At 42.6% G+C, this 13,850-nt stretch overlaps 8 protein-coding genes across 8 annotated transcripts; 2 read left to right on the plus strand and 6 right to left on the minus strand.

Moving 5' to 3' along the window:
• Nucleotides 1-32: 32 nt before the first annotated feature.
• On the plus strand, nt 33-790 carry FA14DRAFT_132973 (uncharacterized protein). Its single transcript, XM_025496960.1, has 2 exons — nt 33-472; nt 533-790. The coding sequence occupies exons 1-2, from the start codon at nt 173-175 to the stop codon at nt 716-718; spliced, it is 486 nt and encodes a 161-aa protein (XP_025355316.1). The 5' UTR covers nt 33-172; the 3' UTR covers nt 719-790.
• A 12-nt stretch (nt 791-802) lies between these two features.
• FA14DRAFT_171713 (uncharacterized protein) lies at nt 803-2,432 on the minus strand (the record flags this gene model as incomplete). Its single annotated transcript, XM_025500348.1, has 1 exon — nt 803-2,432. The coding sequence occupies exon 1, from the start codon at nt 2,378-2,380 to the stop codon at nt 803-805; it is 1,578 nt and encodes a 525-aa protein (XP_025355317.1). The 5' UTR covers nt 2,381-2,432.
• Nucleotides 2,433-2,927: 495 nt separating this feature from the next.
• Nucleotides 2,928-4,699, minus strand: FA14DRAFT_167424 (ornithine carbamoyltransferase; the record flags this gene model as incomplete). The annotated part of the gene is made up of 3 exons (XM_025500085.1): nt 2,928-3,897; nt 3,959-4,443; nt 4,609-4,699. 3 exons carry the CDS (start codon nt 4,697-4,699, stop codon nt 3,217-3,219), a joined length of 1,257 nt encoding a protein of 418 aa, XP_025355318.1. The 3' UTR covers nt 2,928-3,216.
• A 21-nt stretch (nt 4,700-4,720) lies between these two features.
• Nucleotides 4,721-5,692, plus strand: FA14DRAFT_122503 (Metallo-dependent phosphatase; the record flags this gene model as incomplete). Its single annotated transcript, XM_025496519.1, has 1 exon — nt 4,721-5,692. One exon carries the CDS (start codon nt 4,721-4,723, stop codon nt 5,690-5,692), a length of 972 nt encoding a protein of 323 aa, XP_025355319.1.
• A 121-nt stretch (nt 5,693-5,813) lies between these two features.
• Nucleotides 5,814-7,842, minus strand: FA14DRAFT_36796 (uncharacterized protein). The gene has a single exon (XM_025502246.1). It carries the CDS (start codon nt 7,625-7,627, stop codon nt 5,936-5,938), a length of 1,692 nt encoding a protein of 563 aa, XP_025355320.1. The 5' UTR covers nt 7,628-7,842; the 3' UTR covers nt 5,814-5,935.
• A 998-nt stretch (nt 7,843-8,840) lies between these two features.
• Nucleotides 8,841-9,363, minus strand: FA14DRAFT_154447 (uncharacterized protein; the record flags this gene model as incomplete). Its single annotated transcript, XM_025497683.1, has 3 exons — nt 8,841-8,848; nt 8,878-9,220; nt 9,283-9,363. The coding sequence occupies 3 exons, from the start codon at nt 9,361-9,363 to the stop codon at nt 8,841-8,843; spliced, it is 432 nt and encodes a 143-aa protein (XP_025355321.1).
• An 883-nt stretch (nt 9,364-10,246) lies between these two features.
• Nucleotides 10,247-10,660, minus strand: FA14DRAFT_154448 (uncharacterized protein; the record flags this gene model as incomplete). The annotated part of the gene is made up of 2 exons (XM_025497684.1): nt 10,247-10,513; nt 10,580-10,660. The coding sequence occupies 2 exons, from the start codon at nt 10,658-10,660 to the stop codon at nt 10,247-10,249; spliced, it is 348 nt and encodes a 115-aa protein (XP_025355322.1).
• A 1,285-nt stretch (nt 10,661-11,945) lies between these two features.
• FA14DRAFT_184348 (uncharacterized protein) lies at nt 11,946-12,721 on the minus strand (the record flags this gene model as incomplete). Its single annotated transcript, XM_025501386.1, has 2 exons — nt 11,946-12,578; nt 12,641-12,721. The coding sequence occupies 2 exons, from the start codon at nt 12,719-12,721 to the stop codon at nt 11,946-11,948; spliced, it is 714 nt and encodes a 237-aa protein (XP_025355323.1).
• Between the last annotated feature and the right edge of the window lie 1,129 nt (nt 12,722-13,850).

Consider the following 13,850-nt stretch of genomic DNA (forward strand, 5'->3'; position numbering starts at 1 on the left):
AACCTATCTTTGCATGAGAAGATACTCCACAATAAGAAGTACTGTTAAAGTGCAACAAGAAGAACATGCCACTCAAATCAATCACCGAGGTGGTGTGGAAAGAGGTTCAACAAATGTGGATGCATACTCTTCGCACCTTCTCTTCTCACCATAACCTCTTCTCGTTGTAATCATGTCTAGCCGCACTTTCTACGATCAAGTTTTAGCCCTTACCGGTAAGGGAACACCAAATTACTCGTTATATGCTGTCCCAATTGCGCTTGCTTTGTGTTTGTTACCTCACATCTTTGCAATCGTTGTTTTGAGCGGTGGTAAATTTGAAAATACAAGTCCACGTCAATACGTTGCAAGTGTCAACAAGAAAGAAAAGAAGACTGGCACAGATGCTGCTTTCTTGCGTGCTGAAGCCGCTCAACAAAATGGATTAGAACAACTCGGTTTCTTCGCTGCTGCCGTTGTAGCCGGCAATATCGTGAGTACATCAGAAAAACCTTAAAAGAGAACCATTACTGATCTAACCTTCTTTCTACAGGCCAAATTGCCAGCTGAAGAATTGAACGCTTTAGCATTCGGCTACTGTGCAAGCCGTGTTGCATTCAACATCGTTTACATCACAAACACAAGCGAAGTTTTGTCTTATTTGCGTTCTGCCGTCTTTTTCGTTGGTGTCGGACTCACAACTCGTTTGTACTTCCGTGCTGCTCAAGTTTTGGCATAAGAAGAAAGAAAGGAGGGAAATAAAGTGTAGATAAAAAATTGCATATTGCTATAATGAATGCTATCTATTGCTACATACTGGCGATCATGATGAGGGTTTGATGGTGTTTGTTCGATTCCGATGAATGGAATCCCATAGTCGTACATATTCTTCCAACATTGCACCATAGAATAACCACAAATCTTCATCTGAACTGTCGATTGAGGAGAATTCTGTACTAATTCGGTGTAAATCTTCCTCTCCCTCGTTGGTAAGTTCTGAGTGCAAACTGTTTGGAGGACTCAAAACTTGTCCAAAAGTCGATGAAGGTGGAGAAGAATAAATAGTGGAGGCCGAAAGTGAAACACTTCTTTGTCTTTGACGCAATCTTGGAGTTGATTCTACATCTTGTATGCTGTCATTATCCTTCAGCATCGCAGCAGCAGAGGAGATTGCTCGATTTGCTCGATTTCGTAAAGTAGGTGTTGAATCACCACTACTTCCTTTATCGAGTGAAAAGTGAACGTGTGGTGAATTAAACAGACTTGGTCGACGTCGTGAGGCTCGAGGAGTTCGTTGATGTTCTTCCACCATAGTCGTATGGCTTGCTGTTGGAGATGATGAGGCTGTTGTACTTCCCGTAGGGGTGTGGAGTGATTGTTGCTGTTGAAATGATCGGACGAAGTCTTCATAGCTAATCTCTGGTTGGCCGCGATCGAGATACTGTTGAAAGAGGCAGAAGTAAACCGCACCAATGCAGGACTGCGGTATAGCCAATTCCTCATTGCCGCCATTTAGAAAGCATTGTGCACCAACCACCTGGCCCATCACATCAGCAATGCATTCAGTCTCAACTTTTGAGGTTTCGTTGCTAGTGATCCAACACTTGTTAGGTATGCTCTTCTTATCAAAAGGCTTGAATGGAAGACAATTCGAAGCACCCCAATATCCGATCGTTTTATCCACCGTTGTCTGTGAATCTTTCTGTCTCAATTCGGACAATCTCTTGCGCACATACAATGCTTGTCCTTCCAACGTTGAACGAGGATTGGCACGTAAATCGTTGAATTCGCTTACACAAGTTCCAACTTCATATCTTCTGACGGATTGCAGATCATCTTGATCATCGAATAAGAAGAATAGAAACAACTTATCATCCAAGCCTGCAGTTCCACCTGGACTTACAACTTGAACAAGCTGTTTGAACGCTTTCCATGTTTTTGTGTATTCTTCTCGGATCGTATTTCGTGCTTTTCCGAAGCCTTGACAACGTATCTGAGCAAGAAATGGGCGATGGCCATTGTGATTGGTTTTGTGGTCATTAAGAACGAAGAAAGGATTTGACAAGAACTTTAAACTTGCATCCCCATGTTGATCCGATCGAATGGGAACCAAAAGCTCATCAGAGGTAGACAATTGCACCAAGATGTCTTCCGGTCCAACAGGACAAGATAGATAGGATGCCATCAGATCCGATATGGAATCGACTACTCGACAATCATGGCGAAAATTGAATTTGTGCATCATCCAATCCCCAATAGTAGGTAAAAGGTTGAAAGGCTTTGTGGTTATCGAAGCCGGTATTGGCTCAAATATTGCCTTTTCGATCCCGGTCAAAAGAGGATATAAATTGTACTTTGCATTTTCATCAATTGTGCAGATGATGCAATCAATGTCTTGCATCTGGCCAGGCAGATTAACCTGAATTTGTTGAAGTAGGTTTTCCAATGCGGTGGATAATACATCTTTGCTTAGTCGTGGTGATCCTCCTATTCTATCCAGGGCTTGAGAAGCTTGAGAAATGCAAAATAAACCTTGGCCATGTCTTGATTCAATTACTGTCGCTTTTATTTGATCTTTTCGTGATGTAAGTATGAGAACTTTTGTTGTTTGTGTGAAACCACTTTGCTCAAAGAATGATGAGCTCATCACGTCTTATGATCGATTATGATTTTCAACCGTCGGAGGTGATGATGAAGGACATCCTGCTAAAAGAGGGGGAAGTCTGTGATCTCCATACACAACATTCAACCGTTTGGCCGTCTTTTTCTGCACAGAATTGCGCAATGCCGGGCAAAGTTACTCAATTCAATTCATGATAGCAAGACCGCTCGCTTGACTGAGTGTGAAAGGTCTAGAAGAAGGATGTCCGTCTACACAAGACAAGTGAATCGGACGGAGAAAGGGACAAGAATTCTCATGGGGACTGTGTGGGTTTGCGTGTGGATTTAATGCATTTCATCTATCTAGATCGAGGGTTTTGACTCTTTCAATGCATCACTCCGTTCGGAGTTGGAGGCGTAGTATACCGTAATTGATCTCGATTGCATTCATCCCTTTGAGAGTACAAAGGTTTTCCTTTTTTTCACTTTTCCGGATAACATTTATCCGCTTCAACTGGCTCAGCATTGTGATCACAAAGGAGATATAACGGCGCCGTTCTTTTCTTCACGCACACATACTCATAAATTCATTCGAATTCTTTGGCGGCTTTCCGTGCATACATCACATTGCCTTTTTTACAACTCCCATCGGCCAAACATTTTATCTACCAAAGCTTGAATTGTCCACCTTCGATTCTCTCCCTCCGGGAAGACGATTGATCGATCACCATAGAACACTTCATCATCCACTTCATTTTGTTTGCGTGGTAAACAATGCATAAACTTCCAATCAGGTTTTGCATTCTTGCATAATGCTTCTGTCACTTGATATCCTGAGAAGTCACGTAAACGTTGTTCTTTGCTTGCTTCATCTCCCATTGAAATCCATGTATCCGTCACAACAACGTCTGCATCACGTACGGCTTGAGCAGGATCGTTTGTCCATTCAACTTCACCCTTACGCCAGCTGGTTGGAGCACGTAAGCCATCTTGCATTTCTCCCCAAACGACTTCATCACGATCGTATCCTTTGGGTACAGCAACACTTAGGTCGATACCCAATCTAGGATAAGCAACCAACATATCGGCCAAGATGTTATTGCTATCACCAACCCAAGCAACTTTCAATCCTTTTAGAGGAGCAAGAATACCCAACTCTGCATTTCCATCAGATTCTGAGGCTGATTTGGAAGCATTCATTTTGACCGACAGTAGTGGATCTTCTACCATTGTTTGTAGGTCTGCCAAGATTTGTGTAGGGTGGTAACGAGCGGATAGAGCGTTCAAGACGGGAACATCTGATTCTTTGGCGAGTAGCTGTAAATCAAAAAGGAAAATTTAGTAGGAGAATTTCTAGAATGCTGTCAGACATACTCACCTCAATCTCATCATGTCCTCCTACACGAGCGATAATACCATCTGCCATGCTAGAAACAATCTTTGCCGTATCATATAAGCTCTCATTGACGCCTAATTGAATATCACTTGGACCCAAGAACACCGGATGTCCTCCAAGAGAGTATACTGCAGTTTCGCTGGCAACTCTTGTTCGTGTACTTCGTTTAGAGAACATGATTGCAACGATTCTGTCCCGTAAAGATTGATCAAAGATACGACCTGCTTGTGCTTTCCCTTGTGCGGGTGAGTTTGCCGGGTCTAAGCCATGTTTAGGGGAGTTTTGACGATGTGCTAGTTTCATCGAACTGGATAATGCGATCACTTCGGAAATTTGTTTTGGACTCAAATCTGCCAAGGATAGCAATGAAGGGGGTTTACGTTCATTGGTCTTTGCAGGTGCTAGTTGGATGTTTCTACGATTTCCGGGTAATCCACTGATTGACTTTTGACAAGTCAATTGTCGACCTAGAGGCCTGGTTGCCGTTTGCCCTAATCGATTCATTGTCATTTTGCTGCTGATGGCAATAAAGAGAACATTGTTTAATCTTTCTGCTCTTTCTTCTTATCGTTGCCCTATCTTTCTATGCATGACTCGCATACAATTTAAGCTTTTTCTTCTCTTATGCTTACTAAGCGAAAGCCTGTCTGACGCGCTCAACATCTGTTGTTGGCTTGGGCGTTGATCAACATGCATGTACCAACACTGCTTCCCACCATTCATCACACCCACCAATCCTACAAGATGTTGGTTCTAGTGATAGGTGATTTGCATCTACCTCATCGAGCATCTGATCTACCGAGCAAGTTTCGCAAGTTATTAGTCCCAGGCAAGATTCAACAAATCATTTGTACGGGAAACGTATGTGATCGTGAAACCTTGGATTATCTTCGAACGATCGCAGGTGACGTTCATGTAGTTCGTGGAGATTGGGATGAAAACCCGTATTTCCAAAATTCTGTCTTGCTTCAACATGGTGCATTACGAATAGGTGTCTTGCACGGTCATCAAATCGTACCCGCTGGGGACGTGGACAGTCAATGTGCACTTGCAAGATCGATGGATGTAGATATTTTGATCACTGGGCATACCCACAAATTTGATGCTTTTGAAAAAGAGCAGAGATTTTTCGTCAATCCTGGAAGCGCTACGGGTGCCTGGTCGAGCGTTTGGCCGATTGCAGATGAAGAGAACCAAGAGGAAAAAGAGAAGAACACACAGAAGGCCGAGTCCTCCTCCGGCACAAAAGATGAGAAGGAAGCATCAAAAGTTGCAGATGTAAGCAAGACGTCAAGTGCTGACGAAAAAGAGCCAGAAGAAAAAGAAGAAAAGGTACCAGAAAATGAAGAAGAGAAGGAGCCGGTAGAGAAAAAAGATCAGGCAGATACTACTAAAAACTCAAAAGCAGATGAGGAAACGAAAGCAGCAGAACAGCCCAAGCCAACGGAGCAGTCGAAACCAGTCAAAGAGCCTAAAGCGGCCAAGGATCCTATACCGAGTTTTGCACTGCTAGACATTCAAGGCTCCAATGTCGTCACATACGTCTATCAGCTTATCGAAGGAGAGGTAAAAGTAGAAAAGATGGAATTCAAACAATCCATCGTTCGACCTGTATCGGAACAGACTGCGGGCGGAATTCAAGGTGCGACTGCAGGTGTTGGTATTCCTGTTGGAAATGCAGCACCACGTAGATCGGCAGGTATGAGGTATGGGTAATTGAGTCACATCTAAACAACGACAATGTACAGTATGCAATGATAGTCACACAAATTCAAACTTTTGAGATACACTGCGAATTGCGAGATGATGGTGTTTGTTTACAAATACAGAGGTGTGTCACTGTCCAAAGCAACATCTCTAAGTCTAGCACAGAGAATATAAAAAAGTATTAACGGAACCTATGGATAAGTATATAAAGTATGAAATCATTGTTTGTTTGTGTGTGTGTATTGGTAACAATCACACAAGTGCTTCTTCCAATTCTTGAACGTGGCTTGCCAAAACTTCATTTCTTCCGTTCAGCCAATGCAAAAGATCAACGGTTTGAAACAAAACTGCACTCTTGCTTCCTGCTCCTCCTCCTGCACTTCCTCCCCTTCCACGTCCTTTTCCTCTACCTGTACCGTTGAGGAAAGCTGCTGCAGCTGCATGTCCTGTCGCTCCTGCTTTACGTGCTGCTTCTACTGCAGCTCTTCTTCTAGCTTTAAGTTTGCGTCTCTTCGTTGCTGCACTTGGTTCTTCATCTTCCAACGTGCTCTCATAGTCGCTGCGATCGTCTAACCCTTCATCTTCAATTCCAGTTCCTGCTCCTGAACTCAGACCCAAACCTCGTGCTCCAAACTCTCTTCCAGCTTCCAACAAATCCACAAGCTCTTTGAATGCTTCACGAATGTGATTCCTTCTCCTTTGTTCGCTCAGGATATGGTTACTCCTCTTTTCTGATTCTGAGAGCAACTCGCGCGAGTCATACTGTGGTGGTTGTGGAGCTTGTTGTTGTTGTGCGTGTTGCTGATAATAAGGGTTGAAAGTGTTCATCTGATGTTGTTGCTTTGCACCTCTTCCATCAAAGCTACCGTGCTCGGTTTTCAGCTTTTTGCCCACACCGACATTACCAGATGTTCTTCGATTCGCACCTTGCTCTTCATCCTCTTCGTCGTTCCATCCCTCCATAGGATGTCCAAATGCGGCACCAATGCTGCTCTCCATCTTTCCTGCTGGACTTGCATGATTGTTTCCGCCAAAAGTGGTGTGCGGTGAACCTTTATTCGTACCAGTCCTGCCAATGCTGCCGAAAGCACTCCTCTGTCTTGAATTGCGTCTATTATCGGTGCTACTGGGCGAGGTGCCCATCTGATAAGCTTGCTTTTCTGCTTCGGCAAAGCTTGGCAAATCCATCGGTAGGTTTGGATTGAAATCCCATCCTTCAAATCCGGACAGGAAGTTGGTCAAGAAGCTGGTCTCATTTGCATCAAACAACGCAGCACCACCAATAGTACCTTGCTGCTGGTTGACAGGGAATGACTGAAATGGCATACTGGGATTACCCCAGAGTGAACCTCCAGCAGGAGGCGGGAAAGGTGCGACTGGAGGCTGCGACAGTGCTCCAAAAGATTGACTGGTTGGCATGCTGGTTGTCTGCGGTTGAGGTGGTGCTTCTAAGCCTAGCATGCCACCCGAAAAGATTTCCTGTTGTCCACCTGGTTGAGTGGAATGAGAGGCTGGTTTTGATGATTGTGAAGTGAGCGTTGATGTCATCATCGTATCGTCCAAATCATGAGTTCTGGGTGTATTTGGGGAGTTCTTCCAATTGAATCCAGTGGGAACCAAATTGGGTGTATGTGTTCCACTGGAAGTGCCAGGTTGAGGAACAGGTGTAGAAGCGGAAAAGTTGGACATCGCACCACTTGTACCACCACCACCGCCGCCGCCTCCAACTCCGCCGCCGCTACTTCCGAAAAGGCTTCCGGCATTGTTCAGTCCAAACAAGTCACCAAAGCCAGGCGATGCAACCAAGCTAAGATCGGAGGCTGTGATGTTTTCGGGGAGATTGAGTGAGAATTCAAAATCTTCGTATGGACCTGGCATTGATGGCAGCTCAAAAGCTGCAGCTGCTGAAGAAGACATGTGCATCGGACTGGCGGTGGATGTCATTGTGGGGGAAGATGCTCGTTCTCTGTCTCAATTCTCTCTCTTTCAGCGAGAGAGAATAGTTGAGATCTTGAAAGAGAGTGGAGCGTGATTGCGATTTGCTTTTATTGGAACGTGATCTTGAGTGATCAGTCAACGTTTGCCGTACTCAAAAGGAACGGAAACGAGGACTACTGAGTTGTGTGTGTGTGTGTGTGTTGTTGAGGTGGTGATGATCGTGGTCGTTATGGAGGGTATATAAGTCACACAAGCCAATCAGGCTGATGTGTGTCCAAGTAGTCTTTAACTCGGATGTCGGGAGGTAATGAGAGATTAAATTGCTGCAGCTTGAAAGTAGTAGTAGATCTAGAAATCTGTGACAAGAAATTAGCCTTCTCTCGACACAAACGGGTGGCTTGACTCTCTTTGTACGCAAACAGATCTTTGGCGTTTCATGCTTTGGTTTGTGCAAGGCGTGGAAGAGTGTGCCAAGTTAGCCTTAAAGCAAACGCCTGGCCTAACGCCTCTCTCTCTTGTGTGCGCAGTGCGCTTCTTCAACAGGCGTCAGGCGCAAAAGCGGTACCATACAAGACGAGACAAGTGTATTATTTCTCCAATAATATTGTTGCGGGGCTACAAAAATACAATGCAAGCGATCGAATGCATTGTTGAGACAATCAATCTTTGTGCAGCCCGTGTGGGTCGATTGTGAGAGCAGAAAAATAATTAAAACGCTATTTTTGTATAATTTCGAAAAGCGGGGAGGGGCAAAGGAAAGGGCGAAACGGGTTTGTTTACAACCCACACCTTCTCGCTTGCATTTCATCAAAAAGGCATCATGACGATGTATGCATCATTCTTTCTTTTTCTCCGAGGATGAAATGCTACTAAGATTATTCTCCGTTGCAGATGCCTGTTCCTACACAAAAATATTCCGACAAGCATAAGATTGCATTGCAAAAAGCCCCACACGTCATCACTCATCCCGTACTCATATTCGGCATTTTAAACGCCCATCTGCCTCGTTACCCTCATGAGTTAATAAGATCAAGATTTAGCATTATAAAAGTCAAGGTAAAGTTACAGAAACGAAACTAATTGCTGGCGTCGTAATCGTAGGGCAGTGTGATTGCCGTGAGGAGTCAGTCATTCCGTTTTGCGGTTATCTTTCTTCCTTTTTTGACCTCCTGAACCTGATCTTTTTTGATTCTTAAGATTTCTTTCATTGTCTCTTTTTTCATTCTCCTGTTGATTGACATGTTTATGACTCTTACTGTTTCTTTGATTGTCTCTTTTATTATTCGGGTTTGAGGGCAGGTCATCTTCATCACTTGGATCAAGCTTGACATTCCTTTCCGGAAGCTTGGAAGTTCCACGTTTCCATTGAACTGGTACTTTGGCCGGAGAATTGCGTTTTTGTTGGCTTGAGCTTGCTTTTGATCTACCATTGCTGATCGGATTTGGAATTTTGACCTTCTCTGGGCTTCTTGGATCAAGTTTGACATTCGTTTCTGGATTTGCTTCGCGTTTCCATACGATTGGTACTTTGGCCGGAGAATCACGTTTGCGTCGAATTGTATTTTCCGTTGCATGTTTATTTCTATTCAAATTTGGGCTCTAAATAGGAACATCAGATTAGTTCAGTATGCTTTGAATAACAAGAAATACTCTTAGCTCACCTTTGAGAAAGCCAAAAGAGCGTTCGTCAAAACGACCATGATGAGTAAAAGAGGCAAGGCAGTCTTTGAAAATGGTTTCATGTTGGCAGCTTGAATAGTTCGAGAAAAAGGGGTGGAGGGAAGATTTTTGAGGTTTATGGATTGATTCTGAGATCAAAAAACATCTGAAATGGTCGGCTTTTATCACTTTTCACTCTCACATACTGTCATTCGATCAGATGAGCTACACTATAAAAATAGAAGATAATTTTGAAAATCTTACTCGCAAGCCTTGGCATCTTGAGCGCTATTGATTGAATACGGGTATCCGCCTTCTCTTATGGAAGCCGTGAAGGAGCCCGCCATGAATATTTGTACACCATTCACGATATGAACTATACATCAGAGATGAATAGAAGCTTTACGGTGAAATTGACAATAAAATAATGTCAAATCTAATACTACATCTTCTCCGCACATCAGCTCATTCATTTTTAGCCGCTTGTGCAATTGTTTGTTTTGTTGCCTAGTGAATCTTGGAGGTATTGTTTAATTACGTGTGTAGATCGTAAACGTTAAATGCTGTTTCCGTCGGGTTCGAAAAGCGAGGGTAGCGGAAAATAAAGAAAGGCATAACGCATTTAATTATTAAGAAAAAAAAAAGCAGGAGGTATATACTTTTTGAAGCAAACGAAGAGAATTACCGAGAGGAATAGCTACTAGATCATTCTCCAGTGCAGATGAATGTTCTTCATACAAACTCTTTTCGAGAAGGAAGCATAAGATCACAACGTAAAAAGCCACACATGTCATCACTTATTCCGTGCTGATCTTTGGCTTTCAACAAAGGCGCCTCATAATTAAAGAGATAAAATTTTAGCTTTATCAAGGACAAGGTAGGGGAATAGAAGTGGGAACAGGTTCTGGAGTGGTGACTGTAATTTAGTGTGATTTCATTAATGACTCTAGCCAGCAGTCATCACGATTAACTGTGCCCTGCTATCTTCTTTTTACCTGAATTTGGGTCTCTTTTACCAGCCTGGACTTGTTCTGATTGACCATCTTTGAGTTCCTTTGGCATGTTGACCATCTCTGGGCTTCGCTTGAGATTCGTTTCTGGAATTTTCTTTGTACCGCGTTTCCATTGAACTGGTACTTTGACCTGAGTATGGCGTTTTTGTCGGCTTGGGCTCATTTGGGCATGCTGAGGTTCTGCACTGTTCTTCGGACTTGGTGCGTTCTGATTTGGTGCCTAAATATGAGAACAGAAACGAAGATGAGTGTATCAGCTTAAGAAATGTTTGAGATTTTAGCTCACCTTTGAGAAAGCCAGAAGGGCATTCATCAAAATGACCGCAATGAGAAGAAGAGAAAAGGCAGAGGTTGAGAATGATTTCATGTTGACAATTGGAGAAAGTTAGAGAAGAGGTTGAGTGATGATGTTTAAGGTCTGTAAGAGCAGTAATGGCCGGCTTTTATCATTTTTCACCATTGTGTTTAATGATTGGTATATAGGATTTACTCTACTAAAAACAAACAATCTTAATAAATTTCCGAATAAAACTTGCTTTTAAACCGCTATAAAGCGAACGCGGTGACCGATATCTGCTTGTACTGTAAATACCGTGAAGGAGACCGCGGTAGTAAAACTTCTACCAGAGTAAAGAATAGACGATAGACGATATCTTATAGATGTATCTTATACCGCAATTAAGTAAACGCGGTGACCGATATCTGCTTATACTGTAAATACCGTGAAGAAGACCGCGGTGGTAAAACGTTTACCAGAGTAAAGAAAGACGATAGACGATATCTGATAGATACATCTTATACCGCAATTAAGCAAACGCGGTGACCGATATCTACTTGAGCTATAGATTCTTTGAAGGAAACCGCGGTAGCAAAACTTATATCAGAGTAAAGAATGGATGATAGACAGTATAAAGGTTAAGAATATAATTTATGCTATAGATGATAATTATAAAGGTATGTGTTTCACGACTCCGTCTTCGCATATCCGCTCATTCGTCCTCAATCAATTATGTAAGTCTACGGGCAACTTCAAGATCCGTTCTATCCGTACGAAAGGCCTCGGTATTGATATTGCTCATCTAACATGCCCGCTCAGCATTTGTAAGAATGTTACATTAGAAGACTTTTTGTTCTTGAAAATCGAAATTTTGGCTTGAAGAAGGACGTCATACTTTTTTATGTGCAAGTAAGATCTGAAATAATTATCTGCTATTACCACTTTAGATTTACCACCGGCTTACTTCATCAAACGTCCAATCCGGAATCAACTACAGCAGAAGAGTTTGAAAGAATATATTCATACACCCGCAACTTCTCGCATGAATCTTATACCTGAAATGCAACATGACGTTGTATTCGTCTTCTTGAAGGAGATGAGGAAACTTTTCTGAAATGAGATCCCATTAAGAACTTTTGCGTTGCAGACGCCTGCCTATGGACAAAAATATTCCGACGAGCATAAAATTACATCTTCAAAGCCCCACGCATCATCAATTATCTCGTGCTGATCTTCGGCTCTAAACAAAGCATGGCTTATCAAAGTCAGAATTTATCATTCATCAAGGTAAAGTAACAGAAACGAAACTAACTGCTGAGGTCGTAATCGTAGGGCAGTGTGATTGCCGTGAGGAGTCAGTCATTGCGTTTTGCGGTCATTTTCTTCTTTTTTTGTCCTGCTGACCCTGATCTTTTTGATTCGCCGGCTTTTTATCATTCTTCGGATTTCTTCCATAGCCTCTTTTTTCATTCACCTGTTGATTCGCATGTTTCTGATTCTTAGGATTTCTTTGATTGTCTCTTTTATCATCATGCTGGCTTGCAGGCTGATCATCTTCATCTCTTGGATCAAGCTTGACATTCCTTTCCGGAAGCTTGGAAGTTCCACGTTTCCATTGAACTGGTACTTTGGCCGGAGAATTGCGTTTTTGTTGGCTTGAGCTTGCTTTTGATCTACCATTGCTGATCGGATTTTGAACTTTGGCCTTCTCTGAGCTTCTTGGAAGAAGCTTGACGACATTCGTCTCTGGGATATTCTTTGTTTCACGTTTCCAAGGCCTTGGTACTTTGGCCGGAGTCTTGCGCTTTTGTTGGCTTGGGCTTGTTTCTGATTCGCCGTCCTTGAGTTCCTTTGGCATTTTGACCATCTCTGGGCTTCTTGAATCAAGCTTAACATTCGTTTCTGGAATTGTTCCACGTTTCCATTGAACTGGTACTTTGGCCGGAGAATCACGTTTGCGTCGAATTGCATTTTCCGTTGCATGTTTATTTCTATTCAAATTTGGGCTCTAAATAGGAACATTAAATTAGTTTAGTATGCTTTGAATAACAATAAATACTCTTAGCTCACCTTTGAGAAAGCCAAAAGAGCGTTCGTCAAAACGACTATGATGAGTAAAAGAGGCAAGGCAGTCTTTGAAAATGGTATCATGTTGGCAGCTTAAATAATTCGAGAAGAAGGGTTAAGGGATGAACTTTCTGAGGTTTAAGGATTGATCCTGAGATCTCGAATACCTGAAATAGTCGGCTTTTATCACTTTTCACTCTCACATACTATCATTCGATCAGATGAGCTACACTATAGAATAGTAAATAATCTTGAAAATCTTACTCGCAAGCCTTGGCATCTTGACCGCTATTGATTGAATGCGGAACCCGATTTCTCTTATGGAAGCCGTGAAGGGAAGCCGTGGAGGAGCACGCGATGAGCCAATGAATATTTGTATAACAGACACGATATGAACTAAAATAATCAGAGATGAATAGAAATTCTACGAGATTGACAATAAAATGATGTTAAATCTATTACTACATCTTCTCCGCACATCAGCACATTCATCTTTAGCCGCGCTTATGCAATAGTTTGTTTTATTGTTTGGCGAAACTTGCGAGGTGTAGTTCAATTAGGTGTGTGGCTCGCAAATAGGAAAGGATGTTTTGGTCCGAAAAGCGAGGGAAGCGGAAAACAACGAAGGCACAACGGATTTGTTTACTGAGGCAGAAAGCAGGGAGCTATACACTTTATCGAAGCAAACGAAGAAAATTGCCGAAAGGAATTGCTACTAGATCATTCCCCGTCGCAGATGAATGTTCTTTATTAGGATTCTTTTCGGGAAGCATAAGATCACAACGTAAAAAGCCACACACGTCATCACTTATTCCGTGCTGATCTTTGGCTTTCAACAAAGGCGCCTCATAATTTAAAAAGATAAAATTTTAGCTTTATCAAGGACAAGGTAGGGTAATAGAAGTGGGAACAGGTTCGGGAGTAGTGACTGTAAAACAGTTGGAGTGGTGACTGTAAAAATAGTGTGATTTCATTAATGACTCTAGCCAGCAGTCATTACGTTTATTTGTGCCCTGGTGTCTTCTTCTTACCTGAATTTGGGTCTCTTTTACCAGCCTGGACTTGTTCTGATTGACCATCTTTGAGTTCCTTTGGCATGTTGACCATCTCTGGGCTTCTCTTGAGATTCGTTTCTGGAATTTGAATTGCTTCGCGTTTCCATTGAACTGGTACTTTGACCTGAGTATGGCGTTTTTGTTGGCTTGGACTGTTT

This window comes from Meira miltonrushii, assembly GCF_003144205.1.
Source record: "Meira miltonrushii strain MCA 3882 unplaced genomic scaffold FA14scaffold_2, whole genome shotgun sequence".
Lineage (NCBI taxonomy): Eukaryota > Fungi > Basidiomycota > Exobasidiomycetes > Exobasidiales > Brachybasidiaceae > Meira > Meira miltonrushii.